Here is a 24,463-nt window from a genome sequence, read left to right as displayed (position 1 = left end):
GCTTAGAGATACAGCACGGAAACCGGCCCTTCAGCCCACCGAGTCCGCGCCGAAAAGTGATCACCGCAGACAAACGTTATCCTATACACATTAGGGATCATTTACAATTTTACCAAAGCCAATTAACCTACAAACCTGTGCATCTTTGGATTGTGGGAGGAAATCGGAGCACCCGGAGTAAACCCACGCAAATGACCGGGAGAATGTACAAACAGCATTTACAGACAGCATCTATAGTCAGGATCTAACCCAGGTCTCTGTCGCTGTAAGGTAGCAACTCTACTGTTGCACCACGATGCCGCCGTATTTGCATTAAAGGTGGAAAAATGAAAATTTCTCCGCTACTAAAACCATGATCAGCAAATTTGTGGCGTCTCGGGTTGAGACCCTTCTTTAGACTGAAAGTCAGGGGAAAGGGAAACGAGAGATAAAGGACAAATTATTGGAAGATATGCCAAAAGAAACGCTAATCAAGGAAAGGTGGAACCCACAATGGTCTATTGTTGGCTGTGGGATAGATGATAATGAGTTATAAAGGCAGTGGAACTCAACAGGACGACAGTGAAACTAGTACGACGACTAGGGTGGGGGAGGGACGTATTGTAGCGAGAGAGGATGCAGTGTTTACTTGAAGTTAGAGAAATCATGGATCATACCACAGGGTAATAAGCTGACTAAGCAAAATATGAGGTGCTGTTCCTCCAATTTACATTTGGCCTCACCCTGACAATTGAGAAGGTCCAGGACAGAAAGGTCAGTGTGGGAATGGAAAGGAAAGTTGAAGTGTTTGGCAACCGGGAGATCACATAGGCAGACGCAGACTGTGCAAAGTTGTTCAGCGAAATGATCGCCTTGTCTGCGCTTGGTCTCGCTGATACATAGAAGTCCTATATTGTCTATTATGGGCTCCACCTTTCCTTCATTATTGTTACTTTTTGCATATCTTCCATTCATATATCTCATTTTCCTTTCACCTGGCTCTCAGTCTGAAGAACAGTCTCAACCTAAAACGACACCTATTCCTTTTCTCCAGAGATGCTGCCTGACCTGCTGCGTTACTCCAAGTTTTTGTGTTTGCCTTCGGTTTAAACCTGCAGTTTCTCCTGACACATCAGCAAATTTGTGTTGGCTAAGAAAATAGATTAAGTTGAGATAAAAATCAACCTTGATTCAACTATGTGGGTTAATGAGGCACAAAGGACAGACTGACCCACTTATCCTATGTTATAGATTACAAACAGTAGAGAAAAACAATTCTGAACAAAATATTACTCCTCCTGTCCAAAATTTCTGGCTCAAGAGATGAAGAAAAAGAGGAATAACATCTCAATCCCCCCGTCACAAGCAATAATACGGGTAACATTGGAAGTGTTGTGGACAATAAAGATAATAATTATTAAACAGCACAAGTGGTGACGCAGAGCTCAAAGTGCCATGACTATGTCAAGTTGACCCACCAGTGTAGTTAATATTCAGGTGCAATATTCAACATGGAAATACATAAACCATTTCAGTCAATAATTTCTTAATGGTTCTGAGCTACATTACCTTTGAATATTTCTGCACATCTACATCACTGTAAATCTCAGAGTCCACATTAAGCACCTAGTTATGAATTAGGAAGATATTAAAAGTTAGTAGAAATGAAAGTAGCACACAATCAATATTTTCACTCAAATATCATTAATCTAATGTTCCAATACTACAGTTTGACCTCCAGATCACAAATTACCACAGAAGCTAATAGTAATATGTTAAATTAAGAATCTTCATTTACACATTGGAAGAAATGTTTTTAACTATTATGACGTAAAATGGTGGACTTGGTTTGGAGGTGATAAACCTTCTCTACAGTGTTGCAGTTAACAGATTTGCTGGGGCATTTCCTATCATATGGCATATTTTTGGTATTTAGCATGTTTGGTTATTCAGCACTAATAAAAAGGCATATCTGCCATTGTAAAACTCTCTATTTCAAATATCCCTCCCCCTAATGTTGTTTCATTCCTCAGAATTTTTAAGCTAAAGCTATCAGAGATGGCAATATCAAATGGCGGCATTACACGTTGGTATCAGAGTTTACTTGCCAATTCAGGCAAGGGAGAGGGAAGATGAAAACTTCGAGGATCCTCAATGAAGCACAGATATCTCAGAGAAATGTCACCAAAGCAATTAAAATTATTTGTGCTATCACATGAAACATTCACAGATAAAATGACAACATTTCAAAAGGTTTATCGAACTTAGATCAAGAAAGATTGCTAATACAGATGGGATACCTGAATAGTATAAAATATATTTTTTGGAGTGGGAAATTTAGACTGATAATTTTACATTCAGAATCTGCTACAAATATTAACAAACACAATAAGTAGTGTACATTTAATTCCACATAAACTGTATTCAAACTTAACACTTCACCCATATATAAGCTTAAAAAATAAATACACATCTATTTCAAATGTGCTTTCGGGGACGATATCTAGTCTCCATCATGTATTCGCTCAACTACATAGAATTTATTTATTTTTTCTTAGAATGTCAAGGACTGTGCACCAGAGTAAATTTTAATGGCCCATTATAACATAATAAATCATTTTATTATAATTACATGATTCATACCAACCATTAGATCTGAAGCGATCTCATGGCTATCTCCATAAGATAATAAACATTGGTTAGTTCTATTAATTTTTATTTGATATTTTGAAATGGGAATTACATTTTACAATTAATTAAAATAAAATTAAAACATTGACAAATGTCATTCAACAGCACTATTTGTTTCAGTACTCAATTCATATCAGAAAATATGGTACTAGAAAATCATACCATCACTTCATACTCTGTCCCCAACAAATGTTCCCATTTGTTCTTTAATTCATCATTTTTTGAAGCAGGTCTTGTGCCTAAAATATAAAATATGTATTATGGCATTTATAAAGAGAATTCAAGCCAAATTACTAGTTAATTAAGAGTAAGCAGATTCATCCAGGTATAATTACAATGGTTATCAATGTTGGATACATTATTTTTAGCTCATCTTCATCTAATTATGCTCCTCCTTAGCATGGAGCATTTGGGGTTCTTTGCAAGATTAAATATTCTCTTGTATTTTAAACTGGCTGCTAGAATTGATCTATGAACTATTGAGAGTTTATTGATCCAAACGCACAACAGCTAATCTTTCATCAATTTAGTTTCTAGGGTTACAGTGCATTCAGAAAGACCCCTTCACTTTTTCCATTTTGTTACGTAACAGTTATATTTTAAAATTGATTCAATTTTCTTTTTATCATCAATCTACACACAAAGTATTTAAAAAGGAATATCACATTTACATAAGTATTCAGACATTTTGCTATGACATTCATAATTGAGCTTAGGTTCATCTTGTTTCCATTGATTATCCTTGAGATGTTTCTACAACATGATTGGAGTCCACCAGTGGTAAATTAAATAGATTGGACATGATTTGGTAAAGCACACACCTTCTTCTTCTTAGTATGGCGTGCACAGCCTAAAGTTGTAGGACAACTTGTACTATTTGATCTTATTTGATTGTGCACGCCAGGTTGATTGCATTCGTCGAAACAGGCGCGGACCACGTGAAGGTTGCAATCTCCCACCCTAGCACACATCTGTCTAAATAAGGTCCCACAGTTGACAGTGCATGTCAGAGCAAAAACCACGCCAAGAAGACGAAGGAATTGTCCGTAGACCTCCGAGACAGAATTGTGTCGAGATATAGATTGAGGAAGGGTATAAAACAATTTCTGCAGTATTGCAGGTCCCGAAGAGCACAATGGCCTCCGTCATTCTTTAATGGAAGATCTTTGGAACCACCAGAACTCTTCGTAGAGCTGAGCAATCGGGGGAGAAGGACCATGTTCAGGGAGGTGACCAAGAACCCGATGGTCACTCTGACAGAGCTCCAGAGTTCCTCTGTGGAGATGGGAGAACCTTCCAGAAGGACAACAATATCTTCAACATGCCACCAATCAGGCCTTTATGGTAGAGTGGCCCGTCGGAAGCCACTCCTCAGTAAAAGGCACATGACAGCCGCTTGGAGTTTGCCAAAAGGCACTTAAAGGACTCTCAGACCATGAGAAACAAGATTCTCTGGTCTGATAAAACCAAGATTGAACTCTTTGGCCTGAATGCCAAGTATCACATCTGGAGGAAACCAGGCACATTTCATCACGGTGAAGCATGATGTTGTCAGCATCATGCTGTGAGAATGTTTATCATCGGCAGGAACTGGGAGACTAGTCAGGATCGAGGGAAAGATGAACAGAGCAAAGTACAGGGAGATCCTTGATGAAAATGCTCGAGAGCATTTTGAACCTCAGACTGGGGCAGAGGTTCACCTTCCAACAGGACAACGACCCTAAGCACACATCTAAGACTATGCAGGAGTGGCTTCGTAACAAATCTGTGATGTCCTTGAGTGGCCCAGCCAGAGCCCGGACTTGAACCTGATCGAACATTTCTGGAGGGACCTAAAAATAGCTGTGCATCGACGCTCCTCATCCAACCTGAAAGAGCTTGAGAGGATCTGCAGAGAAGAATGGAAATTTCCCAAATAGAGGTGTGCCAAGCTTTTAGCGTCATACCCAAGAAGACTTGAGGCTGTAATCGCTGCCAAAGGTGCCTCAACAAAGTACTGAGTAAAGGGTCTGAATACTTATGGAAATGTGATATTTCAGTCATTTCTTTTGAATTACTTTGCAAAAATTTCTAACCTGTTTTCACTTTTTTATTATGGGGTATTGTGTGTAGATTGATGATAAAAAAAATGAATTGAATCCATTTTAGAATAAGGCTGTAACGTAACAAAATGTGGAAAAAGTGAAGGGGTCTGAATACTTTCTGAATGGACTGTATCTCCTGTTGTATACGCTTTAATAGAATCACGGTTCAGAAAGTCAATGCAAATACATTTGTTCCCTTAAAAATGTTTGCAGCAAATAAAATACTGAAGACAGAATACAATATTTAAGGGCAAGAAGAAAAATAGGAAAGCAAATTTTCCTACTGAATTTTCTGTTTAATAATCTTCAGCATAGATAATTTTCAGCAGATATTTCAAAACTGTAGCTAAAGGAATGCTGTATTTATTTTGTCCCAAGTCCAGTAATATCAAGCGATTCTGGCCCTCTCAGCAATTTTGTGGCTGAAAGTCTTATCCATGCCTTTCATACCACGTAACTTGACATTTGCACTCCACTCCCAACTGCCACCCATTTCCAGCCCATTCCAGGCATGAACATCAGCCTGGTATTTTGTGTGGCAAAAGAAAATTCATCCAAAGTGGATGACCTTACAAAAACTGTTTTAATGGAGTGCAACTACAAAATCCTCTGTTGCATATTGTTCTTGAGGTCCTGTACATCAAATACTGAGTGTACAAGCAGTTACAGTAAGTAATTAAGGCAGTCAATGAAATGGTGTCCTTTATTAAAGATGTATTGAATATAAAAATAGGTACAATGGTGCAACTTTACAGGTCATTTATATTGTGTTCATCTTTGATCTACATTTTTAAAGAGCACACATATTGGAGGCAGTGCAGATGGGGTTCACTGGATTGATTTCTTGGATGAAGGGATTGATATATGAAGACAGGTTAAACACATTGGTACACATCGGATCTTAAAGGAATGAAAGGTAATCCTATTGAAAGATAAGTTTCTGGGATGGATTGGCAGAGAGGATGCCAAAGGAAATACAAGAGTACAAGAAAATAGAAGAAAGAGTACGCCACCTGGCTCCTCAAATCTACACCACCATTCAATATAATTGTGATTGATCTGCTGCAGGCCTCAACTTCTCCAGATTTCTTACTTGTACAGCATGGAAACAGGAGCTTAGGCCCAGCATAGCTGAGCAAACCACAAAACACCCATTTACATTCTCCCTATATTGCCATCAACTCTCCTCAGACACCTTCACCCTATGGACAATACAATGCACAATACCAATCCACATGTCTCTCGGGTGTACGAGCAAACCAGAACACCCAATGGAAACCCACTCAATCACAAGAAGAATGTGAAAACATCCTGCAGGCAACAACGCAGATCAGGATTGAACCTGGATTGATGTAGCAGGGAGGTGGCAGCTCTACTACCAGCGCCACAATGACATCTCTTCTTTGAGATAGTTGTAATCCTTTGCAATTGAGAATCATTGATTCTATTCAAAGTAGAGACGTACTTTAATTACTGGAGTTGCGGGGTATGGGGCAATGCGTGAAAATGTCAGAGAGGTAAAAAATGGATCAGTCATGATCTTACTGAATGGCAGAACAGGCTCTAGTAGACGAATAGCCAATTACTGCTCATGTTTCTTCCGTTCCTATATTCTGTCGAGCAAAGAAAGGATAAAGTGTGCACCCATAAGGTTAAAATTAAGCGGTTTGACGGGAAAGTATTACAGCATAAGTAAAAATAAGTAAAGTTTGTTGATGTATTTTCAGATAAGATGTTGATGCTTCTGATATAAAAATCTTACTTTTACCTGAAGATGATATCACTATATGCCAACATATAACATTGAAATACCTATGTAAATTACTATTACTGAGAATCCCCACTTAAATTTGTCCCAGTGACCCAGTAGTTGCACGCTGTGACCATGGGATGATGCCATAGCTGCACTATAACCTGTATTCATTTCCATGTTCTCCAGTGATGCTGCTTAACCTGCTGAATTACTCCAGCATTTTGTCTTCTTTTGTAAACCAGCATCTGCATTTCCTAGTGCCTAACCTGAACCATTGTCTCTAATACAACACGTGACCATATGAAATAGTATAGTTTAATATTATGCTTAAATTGCAAACGTAATCTTTAAGAGGTGATTATAAATCAAGCTCAATGAAAAACATACCAGTATTTTAATCTCATCTGCCATAGGCTTCACACTGACTTAGTTTGATACTTACAGTGAAATGTCAAAATCCATCCCCAATACTGTGCTTTTCTATTATTTTTTAATTTATCCATGCTAACTGCCAACCATCATGTTTTTAGCTCATCCACTACAGATCTAGTTAAAGTAAACCAAAGAGCTGAATAATAATGGGTGGAATTTCATAAAGATTGCTCTCTTTTACAGTCACATCATTAGATAGTTTAGGACATTGGGAGGTTTTATGGTACGTGTTCAAATCTTATTTATTAAAAAAGATAACATTCAAGACCACATGCCTGTCAAATAGACCTTACCTTGATGATCCAGCTAAAAAAACTCAATTGCCATAATAATTTTATGTCCAATTGCTTCTAATTGCATTTGTTTCAGTTCTTTCAAAGCTTCAATCAAAAGGTTTCGAAAAGCTCTCCAAATGAACATTAGTTACATCAAGTAATTTGTGAACAAAGCCTTCTACTTTGAAAACCTATGCTTAAGGTTAACACAATTTAGATGATGATCCCAACTAACAACCAAAAGGAAGATTCTTACATTTTAAATATCTCATAAATATTGACATTCCATAACAATCTTTATTTCCTCAAGTGCAAGGTAACTGCCTTTTTTTAGTTTAGTCTATACTCAGATGTATTGAGGTCCAATGAAAAGTATTCTTGTTGCGTTCTATCGAGTCAGCGGAAATACTATACATAATTACAATCAAGCTGTCAACAGTGTACAGATACAGGAGAAAGGGAATAGAGTTTAGTCATAGAGTCATAGATTAATACAGTGTGGAAACGGGCCCTTCGGCCCAACTCGCCCACATGGGCCAACAATATCCCAGCTACCCCAATCCCTCTTGCCTGCGATTGCTCCATAACCCTCCAAACCTGTCCTATCCATGTACCTGTCCAACTGTTTCTTAAACGATAGGATGGTCCCAGCCTCAACTACCTCATCTGGCAGCTTGTTCCATATACCCACTGTGTGAAAAAGTTACCTCTCGGATTCCTATTAAATCTTTTCCCCTTCATCTTGAACCATTGTCCTCTGGTCCTCTATTTTCCTATGGGTAAAAGACTCTGTGAATCTAACCGATCTATTTCTCTCATGATGTTGTATACCTCTATAAGATCTCCCCTCATCCTCCTACGCTCCATGGAATAGAGACCCAGACTACTCAACCTCTCACTATTGCTCACACCCTCTAGTCCTGGCAACATCCTCGTAAATCTTTTCTGAACACTTTCAAGCTTGACAATATCTTTCCTATAACATGGTGCCCAGAACTGAACAAAATATTCTAAATGCAGTCTTACCAACGTCTTAAACAACTGCAACATGACCTCCCAACTTCTACACTCAATACTCTGACTGATGAAGGCCAAAGTACCAAAAGCCTTTTTGATCACCTTGTCTACCTGTGACTCAACCTTCATGAAACCATGCACTTGTACTCCTAGATCCCTCTGCTCTACAACACTACCCAGAGCCCTACCATTTACTGTGTAGGTCCTGCCCTTGTTCGAAGTCCCAAAATGCAACATCTCACACTTCTCTGTATTAAATTCCATCAACCATTCCTCCGCCCACCTGGCCAATCGATCCAGATCCTGCTGCAATCGTTCACAACCACCTTCACTATCTGCAAAACCACTAACTTTTGTATCATCAGCAAACTTGCTAATCTTGCCCTGTATGTTCTCATCCAAATCATTGATGCAGATAACAAACAGTAACGGGTCCAGCATCGGAACCAGTGGCACACCACTAGTCACAGGCCTCCATTCTGAGTAGCAACCTTCCACCATCACCCTTTGCTTCATTCCATGGAGCCAATTTGCTATCCATTCAACTATCTCTCCTTGGATCCCATGAGATCTAACCTGCCAGAGTAGCCTACCATGCAGCACCTTGTCGAACGCCTTACTAAAGTCCATGTACACAACATCTACAGCTCTGCCTTCATCAACCTTTTTGCTCACGTATTAAAAAAAAACAATCAGATTTGTGAGACGACCTCCCACATGCAAACCCATGCTGACTGTCCTTAATCAGCCCTTGCCCAGCCAAATGTCTGTATATCCTATCCCTCAGAATACTCTCCAGTAAAGCCCCAGTCGCACTTACGTGTCCTTGGCACGCTAATTAAGCGACCTCGTGGTCGCGTTGGTGCACAACGGTCCCGCGAATGTCGCACGCGTCATCATGCGCCCGCACAGCCGTCTGGAGCGCGTGACGTCATTTGAAGATGAACACAAAATGCAGGAGTAACTCAGCGGGACCGGCAGCATCTCTGGAGAGAAGCAATGGGTGATGTTTCGGGTCGAGACCCTTCTTCAGTCTGAAAGAAGGGTCTTGACCTAAAATGTCATCCATTCCTTCTGTCCAGAGATGCTGCCGGTCCTGCTGATTTACTCCTGCATTTTGTGTCTATCTTCAATTTTCTTGGCCCCACTCTGGGAGTAGAAGTGGGGGCGGATCCAGATCCGCAACGGCCGTGAGCCCCAGGCCGTGCTCGGCGATCGTTTGCCTGCTTCTGCTGCTGTTGGAGGTGAGATGTTGCGTCGCGCCAGGGTCTTGTGCCTGTCCCACTTTGGCCGTCAGTTACACGACAGGCCGCTGGCGCGGGAAGATTTTGTTCGCTACAAAGATTCGGATCGCCGCGCGAAACCACGCACAACTCCATACCCCTCCGTGCTTCTCAGTGGGACCAGCCCCGCGCGGCCACACGATGCCCGTGCGTCTCAACGCAATGACGAGGTCGCATAATCTGCGTGCCAAGGACACACAAGTGGGACAGGGCCTTAACTTACCAACTACAGATGTTAAGCTCACCGGCCTACAGTTCCCAGCAATTTCCCTGCAGCCCTTCTTGAAAAGAGGCACAACATTTGCCACCCTGTAATCCTCTGGCATCTCTCCTGTATTTAAGGACGACTCATAAATTTCAACCAGGGCTCCTGCAATTTTCTCCCTAGTTTCCCGCAACGTCCTTGGATCTATGTGATCAGGCCCCGGAGATTTGTCTACCTTCAAACACGACAGTACCTTCAGTACTTCCTCAACGGTAACCCTGACTGCTTTCATGACACTTCCAGTGACTGCTCGAATTTCCTCTGTCCTACTATCTTTCTCTTCGGTATATACAGAGGAGAAATACTCATTGAGTACCCTGCCCATCTCCTGTGGCTCCACACAGAGGTGACCGCTTTTATTCCTGAGAGGTCCCACTCTCTCTCTCTAGTTACCCTTTCCCCCCTAAGTATTTATAAAATCTTTTGGGATGTCTTTTATGCTACCCGCCAGAGCTATCTCCTGGCCCCTTTTTGGGCTTCTGATCTCCTTTTTTAGTTTGCTCCTTAGTTCCCAAAACTAAGTGTAAGATAAAGTCCAATAAAGTCCAATTAAAGATAGTCCGAGGGTCTCCAAAGAGGTAGCTGGTAGGTGAGGACTGCTCTCTAGTTGGTCATAGGATGGTTCTGTTGCCTGATAACAGCTGGGAAGAAACTGTCCCTGAATCTGAAACAAAGCATTTAATTAAGATTATCAGATTAGCTCAACAACCATGACCTAATAGAGCAAAAGAATTAATGTGATAAAAAGGAACTTCAGTTGCTGGTTTATACCTCAAATGAATGTGTGGCTATTCCTATTTCCAATCTTAAATGAAGAATATGGACAATAGCCGTGCAATATATGAACAGTTACTGAGCTGTTTCTAAATCCTTTATTCTTCCAGATGAACAAAGGGACCAAAACATGGATCAAAGAATGAAAATCCAATATTATCTACCTTTCTGTACTCCTACACACGGAACTCATACAATCAAAACACACTAAAGTAGAACAGACAATAGCAAGAATAAATCACACTTTCTATGGTTCAGTCAAACATAATAACATCCTTTAAAATAAACCTGCCCTCACACTCAATATGATAGTAAATTGAGCATAGAAAATCTTCTTGCAAGTCTTTAAAAAAAAATCTGTAACACAAATTAACATAAAAGACGATCAAATCCTTCACCAGGGAGAATGGCGTGTGGGATAGCGAGATTAGTGCGAGGTACATTAATAGCAAGGGAATACTGAGATCATGAAGTAGGTGGTGATGAATCTCTTGAAGAGCAATAAGGTGGATAAGTCCCCAGGGCCTGATGGGATCTATTCCATGTTATTGGGAGTGACAAAAGAAGATTGCTGAACCTTGACAGATTCTCCAGCCACAAGTGAGGTCACATTGGACTGTAAAAGTACCCAATGTTGTTCCTGTATTTAAGAATGGAAGTAAGAATAATCAGAGAAAAGCACTATGCAATATTGAACACTATTACCCACAATTTTCTGACAAAATCATGGATTAATAGTTATCTGAATATTTTTTTGTGCAAACACAGCAACCTTGCATAAGGACAAAGGTACAGATAAACAAAGATCTGAAAAACGTTATCGAAGATATGCCAGTCCACCAATACATCTGCAAACATACAGTGCATTCAGAAAGTATTCATACCCCTCTGAATACTTTGGGTCCAGAACATTCTGGAGCAGGTTTTCATCAAGGATCTCTCTGTACTTTGCTCCGTTCATCTTTCCCTCAATCCTGACTAGTCTTCCAGTTCCTGCACTGAAAAGCTTGATGCTGCCAGCACCATGTTTCACCGCGATGAGTGGTACCTGGTTTCCTCCAGACATGACGCTTGGCATTCAAGCCAAAGAGTTCAATCTTGGTTTCATCAGACCAGAGAATCTTGTTTCTCATGGTCTGAGAGTCCTTTAGGCGCCTATTGGCAAACTCCAAGCGGGCTGTCATGTGCCTTTTACTGAGGAGAGGCTTCTGTCTGGCCACTCTACCATAAAGGCCTGATTGGTGTAGTGCTGCAGATATAGTTGTCCTTCTGGAAGGTTCTCCCATCTCCACAGAGGAACTCTGGAGCTCTGTCAGAGTGACCATCGGGTTCTTGGTCACCTCCCTGACCATGGCCCTTCTCCCCCGATTGCTCAGTTTGGCCGGGCTGCCAGTACTATGAAGAGTCCTGGTAGTTCCAGTTCTTCCATTTAAGAATGCCGGAGGCCACTGTGCTCTTCGGGACCTGCAATGCTGCAGAAATTGTTTTATACCCTTCCCCAGATCTGTGCCTCGACACAATCCTGTCTAGGAGGTCTATGGACAATTCCTTCATCTTCATGGCTTGATTTTTGCTCTGACATGCACTGTCAACTTACATAGATAGATGTGTGCCTTTCAAAATAATGTCTAATCAATTTAATTTACCACTGGTGGGCTTCAATCAAGTTGTAGAAACATCTCAAGGATAATCAATGGAAGCAGGATGAACCCAAGTTCAATTTTGAGTGTCATAGCTGAATACTTATGTAAATGTGATATTTCTGTTATTTCTTTATAATTACTTTGCAAAAATTTCTAAACACCTGTTTTAGCTTCTTCATTCTGGGGTATTGTGTGTAGATTGATGATTTAAAAAAAAGGATTTAATCCATTTTTAAAATACGGCTGTAACGTAACAAAATGTGGAAAAAGTGAAGGGGTCCGAATACTTTCTGCATGCACTGTAGCTCCTTATTTTTGCCCTCACCATTGCAAAAAGTGGATAACGGATGCACTTACATGATAAATATGAACAAAAGGCCTTAAGGAATTAAAGTTGAGATGACAAAGGAACATGTTAAGATACTATTTAAATTCTCAGGTCAGATATGATATTAACAATGTGCTAAAAGCAATGAAATCTCCCTGGCACTAATAATTAATTTATTTGAAGGGTTCAGGTCTTAATTGCTTCAATTTTTAGAAATAAAATCAAGTTTAAAAGGCTCTCTTTTTTACTTTTTCTTTTCCTTTTCTCCCCACCATGGGGAAAGGCCAGCCTTTCTTTAATTAATTTACACTCCCTTTTCACTAGTTACATTGCTAGTCATAATCCTTCAATCTGATTGATAAAGGACATATAGGAGGATAGGATAGGATAGGATAGCCTTTTATTGTCATCCAGACCGAAGTCTGAACGAAATTTAAGCAGTCATACATACAATACAATACAATAAAAAAACAACAATAAACACATATTAACATCCACCACAGTGAGTCCACCCAACATCTCCTCACTGTGATGGAGGCAAAAGTCTTAGGGCTGCAGTCTCTTCCCTCCTCTTCTCCTTCTGCGCTGAGGCGATACCCCCCGGGCGATGTTAAAACCTGTCCCGCGGCTCAAACACCGCGGCCCGGGGTAGTCGAAGCTGCCGCTCACCAGACCTACTCACGCAGCCGCTGGCCCGCGGCCGAACCCCGGTCTCAGGCCACCGCCACCAGAACTGCCATCCCAGCCCCCGGAGCATCGTTCCAGCCCCGGGCCGGATCGCCCTCACGTGAGTACTGCCACTGTCTCAGCCTCGCGCCAGGCCGCCGCTCCTCCCTCGCGCCAGGCCGCCCCGACTGGGCGCCGCTCTCCCTCGTGCTGTCCGCCCCGACCGGCGGCCGCGCTTCTCCTCGGGCTGGCCGCCCCGACTGGCCCGCCCCGACCGGGCACCGCTCCTCCCTCGGCTGGGCCGCCCCGACCGGGCACCGCTCCTCCTCGGGCTGGGCGCCCGACCGGGCACCGCTTCTCCCTCGGCTGGGCCGCCCCGACCGGGCACCGTCTCCTCCCTCGGTCTGTCCGCCCGACGGGCGCCGCTTTTCCCTCGTGCTGGGCCCGCCCGACCGGGCACCGCTCCTCCCTCGGCTGGGCCGCCCCGACCGGGCACCCTCCTCCCTCGGGCTGGGCCGCCCCGCCGGGCGCCGCTCCTCATAGGGCTGGAAGCCTTACCTCCCCGAGCTCGGGCCACTCCGACTGGGAGCCACCGTTCCTTCCTCGGGCCGGCCGTTCACAGCCCCTCACGAAAGCCCTGTTCCAGCCCCGAGCCGGGCCGTCCCTCACGGGAGCGACGCTCAGTGCGAGTCCTGGCGGGGCTCTGCCTCCTGAGCCTCGAGGTCGCCAGCTCCGCCATTAGGCCTCAGCGCAGACGGAGGCAGAGAAGGGGAATACGACAAAAAAGTTGCATTCCCCCGCAGGGAGAGGCAGCAAGCCCCGTTTCAACCCCCCCCCCCCCCAAAAAACACAAACTAAAAACCAAAACTAGACTAACCAAAACGAAAATAAACAACCCAAAAAACACAAAACAAACAGGACTGCCGGAGAGCCGCTGCAGCCAGAGCCGCGCCGCCACTTAACCTTCATAATCCTTCAATCTGATTGATAAAGGACATATACAATTGCATGCCTCTCTGTCCAGGTGTTCATTCTGTTGTTCAATTTTCCTTACTCAATTTTCTTAGCACACTCCTTCAGCGATTTGTAGCAGAAAACATCAAGGGCATGAGTGCATCTAACAAAAATGACTGATTTTCATTAACCTCCTGGAGCAAGTTAAAGCCTATAAATTACCTAATCCTCTGAATGTAAAAAAAACCTTTCAAACTATTCAGTGTTTTAACAGTATTGTTCCCAAGGGAAATAATTAGTGACAAAGCGCATTGTTATCTGAGGAGCATTTCTGTACAATGCAAAAGTACATTGTGTTTGTACAGTTGGCAGGTATAATAGCTTGTCTTGTTTAATTAATCCAGACTGTAACATGATCTTTAATACAGCCTACAGTTCAAAATCATTCTTCCGCTCTAATAATGCTATCTTGACATTTATATCAATTCAAGTATTCTTACGACCATTATAAGCCCTTTGTTGCACGTCAGACAATTTGATAGGGTTAGATGACATGAAACGACGTTGCCCAACTGATGACCCCAACTAGGAGCTGTATTTTAAGTATAAAATTCCTTTATTGAACAATATTTGAAGAAAAGATTCAGAGCACTAAATGACATTTCAGTGATCATTGATACTCAAACTGTTTATAACGCTCATCCACGTTAAATATTTTAAAACTCCTTGGTTTAAGGAGTTTTTCTTGGTGTCTCTCTCTCTCTCTCTCTCTCTCTCTCTCTCTCTCTCTCTCTCTCTCTCTCTCTCTCTCTTTCTCTCTCTTTTTCTCTTAGTCATATGCAATAATTGTTTTCAAGGTCAGTGCAGTAAAATAAGGCATTCTCTTCCTGTTATAATCAGTATGTCATAGGTCATGACTTGGATTAGAAAACCAAATGTTAATAGGTGTAACATGCAAGTTCCATTAATTGGCTTTTAATACAGAATAGTTATTTATGCGTTGGTAGTTATTATGGAGAAAACTAAAGGAAACTGAAATCTTTCTGCATCTACCACACACAAATAAATATTTCAGCTAGGAACATGCCGATGGACCAGCAGCAATCTGAGCATCATCTTGCCTTCTCAATAGTTAATTCTTCTCCTGATGTGACTATTGCAAAGCCTTTGTGCCATGACCCATCACCCTTGACCCATGTTCCCAAACACTAACATCTCCCATTACTGTCTAAATTAACTCATATTTCCTCACTCTACCTCACCAATTTAAAGTCTTCAATGCAGTTTGCACACTGAGTTTCTGATTTATTGTTTTCACTATAATCTTCAGTTTGTTGAAATGCACCACTCTTCATCATCAGTCCTTTGCAACCCCCCTCACTGGAACTCTCTTTCTTTCAGTTCCATTATCACTGTTCCCAATCGAGACATCTATCTCCAGCTACAGAGAGTTCTCTGGCATACAGTAGTCATCTTCAGAACAATAGGAGACCATATGTCTTTCTTCGAAGATGGACCCAAAATGCTGGAGTAACTCAGTGGACCAGGCAGCATCTCTAGAGAAAAGGAGTATGTGACATTTTGGGTCGAGACCCTTCATCAGACTGAGAGTCAGGGGAGAGGGAAACTGGAGGTATGAAGAGGTACAGAAGAAATCAAACCCCACATCAAATCAAAGATGGCCTAGGAGCCCACAATGGTCAATTGTTGGCTGTGGAGCTGATAATGATGAGATAAGAACAGTGAAACTAGCAAAACAACTATGGTGGGGGAAGGATAGAAAGAGAGGAAATTCAAAGGTCACAAAATTAGAGAAATCAATATTCTTACCACTGCCCAAGCGAAATATGAGGTGCTCCAATTTGCATGTGGGCTCACTCTGACAGTGGAGAAGGCTCAGGACAGAGAGGTCAGTATGGGACTGGGAAGGGGAGTTAAAATGTTTGGCAAGTGGGAGATTGCGTAGGCCAAGGCGTACTGAGTGTATGCATTCCCATTATTTCTTCATTATCACCTCCTCCAGAGCCAACAATTGACCATTGTGGGCTCCTAGGCCATCTTTAATTTGGCGCTGGCTTTGATTTGTTCTATACCTTTTCATACCTCTTCCCTCTCTCCTGACTCTCAGTCTGAAGAAGGTTCTCAACCCGATATTCACTCACTGTTGATCAATATATTTTAATACCTACCACCGAATAAAAATCTACCATCTTAATCCTAAACATTTTAACCCGTTGAGCTTCCTCAGGGCTTTATAAGAGAACACTAGTATTCCCCCTTTGTAAAAAGGTGCGTCCTCATTTCACTTCAGAATAATTGAGCCAGAATTGTAAGATTGTAACCTCTTGTACCAATGTTCCCCAATGAGAAAAAACTGTTTCTCTGTATTAAATCCTTTGATTTCTAAGTAATTAAACTACAATTATTTCACTTTGAGTTCTTAAAGCACAACAGAATAAAAGCCAGAGAATACAAGCCATATTTATGCTAATACTTTAATCCTTTAAAACCCAGATGAATTTGGGTGGATCTAGGTGGCACTCAATTTCTTAAGCAGGTAATAGATAGAAATTGGATAAAAGAAATCAGACATCATGTAATTATTTAACGAGACAAGCCGAAAATCTACATTGAATGATTTATATTTATCACAATGAACCTGTATGAAAAAAGTTCTGCAATTTATCCTGCCACATTTTATTAAAAGGCACGATATTTCACTGGCTATGGTTTTGGAATTCGATCATTCAAAAGTCACAATAGCAAAATGTAAGTTGGCAAAATAAATGTGATAATTTGTAGTTTTGAATGTCAAATAGTCACAAACGCTGTCAAACTGGTCCTCAAAAGCCTTCGCTAAGAAACGTGCACCACAACATCCAGTCAAGTCTTAGAGAAAGTTCAGTTCCTCACGCAGTAATTACAAGCCTAACATCAGCCAAGACTGGAAACAAAAGTTACCAATTTCACCAAAATAAAATTGGAATTCAAATTCTCCAAAATCTCTCTGCCCCAACTCTCCAAATTCTGGTAATTACATCCAATGATACATTTTATTAGCAAGGCCTTTTTATCCATATCCTGCTTGCAGATAAAATCTCGCATAATAATCTTGATTGTTTTTTCCTCTGCAATGCCTTGGATGGTTTGCTAATAATCCAGTTCTGTATGTTCTGAGGTAGCTGATAAGGCCCACACGAGATCCGGACATTGCCACAGGCGATCCATAAAATGGGGCATGTGGAAGCAGAGTTTGGGAAGAGCTAAGCTCTTTTTGCCATCTCCACTGAGCTCTTGCATAGTCTCAACAAAGGGACTAGAGGTTTACAGTGCCATCACAAATGCTCATTCTCCATTTTGAGTTATTGTGATTCAGGACTTCCCATGGGTTTGGGGGGGGGGGGGGGGATAAAACAATTTATTACCTTATCAGATCGCTACATTTTCTCTTGTGAAAATTGTGTAACGTATGTGCGTGATCTACATAGTTTTAAATAAATTTCGCTTTGTATTCTTCTGATTTTTAGTGATCCAAGAATTAACTCGAATGCTTTGCATGCACTCTGACAGGTTTGTCAACTGTACTGTTCCTAACAATGAATGTCCAACAGTACTGAGATCTTCTTAGTATTCTCCAATTTGTCACTATGATGTCAACAACAAATTTTACACTCATACCAGTGGATAAACTGCACATACCATCAATTTTGCATTCCTGCTTCTTTGCGTGTGCAGTTTCTGGCCCTTCAACTGGAGAATAAAAACTGCCTTCAGTGATAAGTGCATTTGTCACGTGTGTTACATTATCACGTTCTACTGTAAAAAATAAAATAACATATTTACTTTTAGCTTCGGCATTGTGAATCTCTTTATATAATTAGAATATTTTGCAAAAATCTTGCATTGCTTTGAGTTCACATTCCATTTCCTAGCGAAACTCTGTGAGAGACATTTACTGAAAATGCATTTTGCATTATCTGTTAGATGACATCATTTGATGGAAGATTCCTTACCAATGAAAACCAAACCTGTATAAATATAAACATTACTTCTCTGCTTAAAGAGAAACAAATGCACTAATTCAAGAAATGAACAATAATACTACATGATGAAAATGATATGATTCCTTTTATTTCCATGATTTCATAGAATATGATTTTTATCTTATAATATAGTGAAAGGCCTTTTTAATGTAATGTTTTGAGTTCAGAGCAATCAGGGTGAGGGCTAATTGGAGACACAAGAGACTGCATGTGCTGGAATGTTGTGCAATAAACAAACTGCTGGATGATCTCAGCAGGTTAGGCACCATCAATGGTGGGCAAAGAACAAACATTTTTTAGGTTGGGTCTCTTCCTCAGACATAGAGTAAAATGGGGAAAGCTGGTAAAGAGAGGCTGGGGTGAGGGGAAAAAAGTGATAGGTGGATACAGGTGAGGGATGATTTGCAGATGGGTGGAGATAATAACAAAGGCTGATGGGGAAATGGAGACAAAAGGGTGCCAGGTAAGGAAGTGATGAAAAATGAAGTAAAGGAGGAGGAGGGAGGACATGAGTGGAAGAGGACAGAGGTTGGTGAAGTGGGGAAGGAGTGGGGTAGGAGTTGTTAGCTGAACTGCACGGCATGGAGTAGTCACAAGTACACACACAATAGTAGGGGAGACTTCATGTTTTCTGAACATCTCAGAAGCACTAGAGCGGAAAGCCTCTTAGAAGCAGATGCAGCAGAGACAGAGAGCAACTGAGAATAAGTGATGGCTTCCTCGCAAGAGACAGACTGAGAGAAAGTGTAGTCACGGTAGATGTGGAAGCCTGTGCTGGACTCGGAGAGATTGAGAAAGGAGAGAGAGGTGTCAGAGTGTCCAGATAATCTAAGTGAATTTGAAAGGTTGAAATTTGTGGTGATGTTGATGAAATGTCAAGTTCTACACGGTGCAGGAAGCAGCCTCAATACCGTCTTCAATGTAACAGATAAAGAATCATTTGAAAAATAATATATTTTACAGGTTTCATTTTTATTAAATAAAAGCTGTTTATTAATTGCTGGTTTGTAATACATCTGTTCCATTTGTTAATGTTATGATCTGTATCTTTTGTTCTGACTTGATGTTTTTTGAAAGTGATGTTTAAACCACTATAAGTAAAAGTAACTTACAATTTCACTTATCATACTTTAATTAAGATGATTCAGATGCAAGATACATATATCAATGTAACAATGCCGCTGCTCTGACATCTCTCATGGTAGGGCACCACATCCTACCATCACCCACCCTCTTGCAAGACTTCAATCCCATAAGCCAATCTACATCGACGTTACATACAAACAAATATCATGGCTCAGGATCAAGAGCTTGAAAGTACAATTAATCTAAAATCAACGTTTGGCATGTATGGACACAACAGGCTGAATATATCATGAATTTCAATAATTCTTTCCGCTATGGGGTTGTAGACTGAGCCAACACTTTGTTAACAAAAGAAGTAGATATCTACTGAAAGAATTTTGAACCATTTTAAAATGCACAGATAAAGCGCACAATGGTAAAGGTGGCTGGACAAGGAGAGGGACGACAGTTTGCTGGAGGCCTTGAAGCAGCCTTGGGCTCGCCTCGGGCTCGCCTCGGGCTCAACGCTCCGGAAGACCCAGTGTGCGGACCGGACTAGACTTGCCAAATGCTGGCGACTCTTGCATGTGGTCGGTCTCAGTGGACTATTGCTGTACACTTTGTACTAATCGGGGATTATGCTTGGATCTGGCAATACTTTACTGAACTGTATGCAAAAAAAATTTCACTGTACATGTGACAATAAAGATTAATTGACCCAAATTATTAAACAAATGTGATATCTTAAGGTGTGATACGTTTCTGCAGAATTTCCAAAACTGACAAATTAATTGTTTTGAAGTGAGCTCATGGTCAATTTTATTATTTTATGACAATAATTAAATGATCATTTGTGATTTAAAAAACATTTCCTTTGCATTAATATCTAGTTATTATAATTTAATAGAATATCTTTTTGTCCATTTAATTCTCTTTATAAAAGATAGTAGTGAAATATTTGGAATTTCTTTAAACAGTTACATCTCATGCAAGTTGAAAGCACAATATAACTTACCCTTTCCAAAGTATTCGTAGTTATTGCACATCTTCTTCCTTGCTAATGTAAGGTTAACAGTTTTTTCAGTGTTTCGTAAAGCATCAATTGCTTCTTGATTAGTAAATCCCTGAATATTAACTCCATCAACCTACAAAATGAAAATGACAATAAAACTCCACATACCTCAGGAATTAAAACTGCAGATGCAAAAAAAAAAACAAAGTATCGTAAGCCTGAATTTTGCCATTGTGATGTGAGTAAATTTGCCATTCTGGTTTGATCCTGAGGCCCTGGTTGTATACTTGAATTACAAAGTTAATCACAAGCAAAGGAAGAAAATAATTCTGCACTGAAGAGGATACTGTATAAGTGTTGAGGGTATGCAGGAACAAATTTGACTCAACAGAACAGTCATTGATGTTATGACTCAAGAGGTCATGTGTAATTTATGCAGCTTGTCTAAAATGTTTCAAAAGGTTAGGCATCGCTAATAATGTTTTTTAATTATTTGGGAGACTATGAAGAAGAGACCATCCATTCAATATGAGAATTATTAGCAAATACGAACAATTACAATTCATGTAAAATGTTACTCACAGCAATGATTCTGTCTTGAACGTGAATACATCCACTTTGTTCTGCAGCACTCCCTGGTATTATGCTTTTCACAAAAATTCCAGAGGTATCTGTAAATTATAGTATTGAATAATTCTGATGAATAATTTCACCAATATTTCTAGCCTCTTACACATATCCAATTTTATTTGCATCCATACAGGCCTTAGTAGCTCAGCCCCTAAAATTTGGAATTCTGCTCTCAATATCAATGCTTGTCATACTCTATCCCCAATTGTAAATCTTCTAAAAATCTAATGGTTCGACAAAGCTATCAAGCATTCGTGGTCATATAATGTAACATGACCAAGAACATAGGAGGATATTTCTAATCCTTTTTGATAACATTTCAGTGGAGTATCTAGAAATATTATATTCTATTAAAAGTACTCTTGAAAGACAGCTCAGCGTAGTCATACTGTATGTCCAAAATACGTGATCACATTAACCTGTGATGGTTGGTAAAACAAGTTATGAAATGAAACAGTGATCGTTCGCGAAATCGAATTGTGGCAACTCACTTGTTCTCTGAACAATTACAAAATTCAAGCATGGGCCCTTATTAAATACAGCTAATTTTGCTATAACACAATGGTTGCATTCCTAAGAAATCATGTTATAAAGACAATTGTGTTAATAAGGGAAAGAGGGTTCTGGGAGACAGAGTTTCAGACTCACAATAACAAAGGGATTTTTCTTGTGGGACGCTAATCAAGATTTTACAAACAAAATAAAGCTATGGATGAAAATCAGTGGCAGAAATAATGGTGGTTTTCTAATTGCAAAGCATCTCTGCACTCTATCTATGCTTTCAAGGTAGTTCTTAAATTGCAGACTAAAATTAATAAGCACTCTTGATTTGTTATTGTTCTTGTTCTAAGTTTCATAGTTAACTACTTTACAGTTGTTTTTCTAAATACGGTGTTTGGATCTTAAATTGGGTCAAGCGAACTTTATCTCGATTCAGTCTATTCTGCTTCAGTATAGACCTAATCGGTCACAATTATAAGAAGAACCATTCTTAAATATTAGCCTGTTTCTCCTATGGGAAACTACATCCATAAGAAAAAATACTTCCCTCTTTGAGAAAGCAGCTTTCTCAGCAGGAACTATGAAAAGTTAATTAACTTAAATTTTATATCTTTCACAAAGAAAGCCCTGAAATGCACACTAAGAATACTTTTGAAAAGTCAGTATCACACCTAAGCATGTTTTCATCAACAGCAATAAAATAAATAACATGGTCATCTTTATCGAGATGCAAGTCTGGGAATATGTTCTGAAAGATATCAGAATTCCATTTCTCTTCTTGACATAATTCTGTGAAATCCTTAGAAAGGAGGAGGAATTTCTTTAGTCACAGGGTGGTGAATCTGTGGAATTAATTGCCACAGAAGGCTGTGGAGGCCAATGACTATTTTTAAGGTGGAGAGTGATTTGCAAGGGTGTCTAGGGTTATGGGGAGAAGGCAGGAGAATGGGATTGAGAGGGAAAGATAGATTGGCCATGATTGAATGGCAGAGTAGACTCGATGGGGCGAATGGCCCAATTCTGCTCCAACAACGTATGGACTTATTTTCACTGAGAAAGCAGAAAGCAGACATTTAATATCTCATCCAAGAAATATGTTTGCTGAAAGTTTTACGTTACTACACAATATATAGATAGATTTCAGTTAACCAAAAGTATCAACCAAGTACTGGCCCAATTTAAGATCCAAGCGATGCAATTAGAAAAAAAAATCTAAACTATTGAACTATCCATCTAATAAGGGGAGCAATTCAAGAGTGATTGATGAACATTAATTTTGTTCAGTAATCTAAGAACCACTTTGAAAGCATAGATTGGAATTCTGAGATGATTTGCAATTTGAAAAAGAAAACACCATTATTTCTGCCATTGGTCTTCCAGCTGTTTGTACAGAGAAATAATAAATGGAGTTAGCTCATAAATTAGAGTTTCATGAAAAGCAGAACAAGTCAAAAGATTACAAGGCTTAGAGGAATCAAGAATAAGATCCAGGAGTAAGATTTAAAAAAATATTGCTATTACAAAGCTCTTCCTATGACTTCCATATTATTTTATCTTTAGTCACTGTTGTAATGTAGGAAAATACAATTGCCAATGTGCGGAACAGCAAGTTTTCAAATAGAGCAAAGTGAGAAGAACCAAGTACTTGTGTAATGATGATTGTGCATAGGTATTGCCCAAGCCAAAGTTAAGCAATTGGCAAAGAAATTACTACAATTCTCAGTGGGTGAACCGAACTACAATGAGTTGAGTTGAGCTTTGAGAGATTTGGAAATAGTTAAGAAGATGTGCAAGAAGAATGGATAGCAATGATTCATCAATTATGATGTGTGAATTATCAAAAGAAACATATGAATCAGCATGTGCAGATCTATAAAGTGAGGCTGCAGGTTTTGATTTGGATCATGGTTTTCTTCCTTTTAATCTGAATAAATCTATGGCTCCATATATTTCTGAACTCACCACTTTGAGATGCTCCAACATAACCAACAACCGTAATACCCAGGCTTTGTCCATCTCTCTTGAGTTCAATATTATTAATTTCGTAATCATCTGCAGAAACCTAAAACAAAACATTTTCTCAAATAATGAATCTTAAGAGCATTAAAAAAAACATTGTTAAAATGTACAAAATATCCCTATTTTCAATTTGACTGTGAAGCAAATGTATAGAGGTAAAACTCCTTAAATCATTTCAATAACATTTCCCAAGCCATCAAAAATTTTAATTATATTTTAATTCAAATCAATTTATTTTTGCTAATGAAAATATAAAATTATATGGAACCAAAAATAATATATGGCATTAAAATATTGAACAACTATCATCTCAATGTATGGCAGAATGTGTATAAATAATTGATTGCTCTATTCTTTACACTTCTGTTAAATAAATAAGATCTGAAAAATATGCAGAAGATCCAGGTTATTTAGGATTTAGTTATAACAAACAGGCCCAAAAATGTTCAGCTTTGCAGAAAAGGTTTTGGCCTTGGAATATTATTCAATAGTTAAACAGATGAATTTCTTTCAACTGAATATCAGGTTCTTTAAAAAGAGGTTCCCAAGGTTGTATCAGGAAATGAGGAATTGTGGGGGTAATGAGGAAAGTTGCAAAAGGCATCATAAATGGGCTTTGAATATATGCAAGACTCAGTATCCACATCTCTCCAGAGTAGAGAATTCCTAGTTAATACAAAACTCAATCATTAGTCCAGAAGGCAAGCTTCTTATATCAAATGTTATGTCTTGGATCCAGACTCTTTAGTCAGAGAAAAAAACCTATCAACCACTAACCCTGACCCTTTCTCATCAATGGGGATTAATGGACAGTATGATAAACAATTGATGCTGATAATTCTGCATGAGTGTTGGACTGCTAATGTACAAAAACTAAATGTATTTTAGTTGATCAAATTAAAATCAGTATCGGTAATAAGAAAGGCAAACGCAATGCTAGCATTTATTTTAAAAGGTCTAGAATACAATAATACAATGTAATGCTGAGGCTCAAAAAGGTGCTGGTCAGACTGCATTTGCAGTATAGCGAGGAATTTTGGGTCCCATAT

The 24,463-nt window shown here is 39.8% G+C and overlaps 1 protein-coding gene across 5 annotated transcripts in view; it reads right to left on the bottom strand.

The window, feature by feature from the left end:
* patj (PATJ crumbs cell polarity complex component) overlaps positions 1 to 24,463 on the bottom strand; it is a 226,801-nt gene that overhangs the window by 171,011 nt on the left and 31,327 nt on the right. For 4 of the 5 annotated variants that reach the window (XM_033028540.1, XM_033028544.1, XM_033028542.1 and 1 more), the window contains exons 9-14: positions 23,358 to 23,457; positions 20,847 to 20,935; positions 20,268 to 20,397; positions 17,844 to 17,960; positions 2,833 to 2,909; positions 1,549 to 1,605 (exon numbers count right to left, since the gene is read on the bottom strand). In XM_033028540.1, the coding sequence (XP_032884431.1) occupies positions 1,549 to 1,605; positions 2,833 to 2,909; positions 17,844 to 17,960; positions 20,268 to 20,397; positions 20,847 to 20,935; positions 23,358 to 23,457 (570 nt within the window). The remainder of the gene's footprint in view (positions 1 to 1,548; positions 1,606 to 2,832; positions 2,910 to 17,843; positions 17,961 to 20,267; positions 20,398 to 20,846; positions 20,936 to 23,357; positions 23,458 to 24,463) is intronic. The other variant, XM_033028541.1, reaches the window with a different exon arrangement.

Source organism: Amblyraja radiata, chromosome 10, assembly GCF_010909765.2.
Source record: "Amblyraja radiata isolate CabotCenter1 chromosome 10, sAmbRad1.1.pri, whole genome shotgun sequence".
NCBI classification, from domain to species: domain Eukaryota; kingdom Metazoa; phylum Chordata; class Chondrichthyes; order Rajiformes; family Rajidae; genus Amblyraja; species Amblyraja radiata.
Note: the sequence above shows the minus strand (reverse complement) of the source record. Positions and strands in the feature narration are given on the sequence as shown.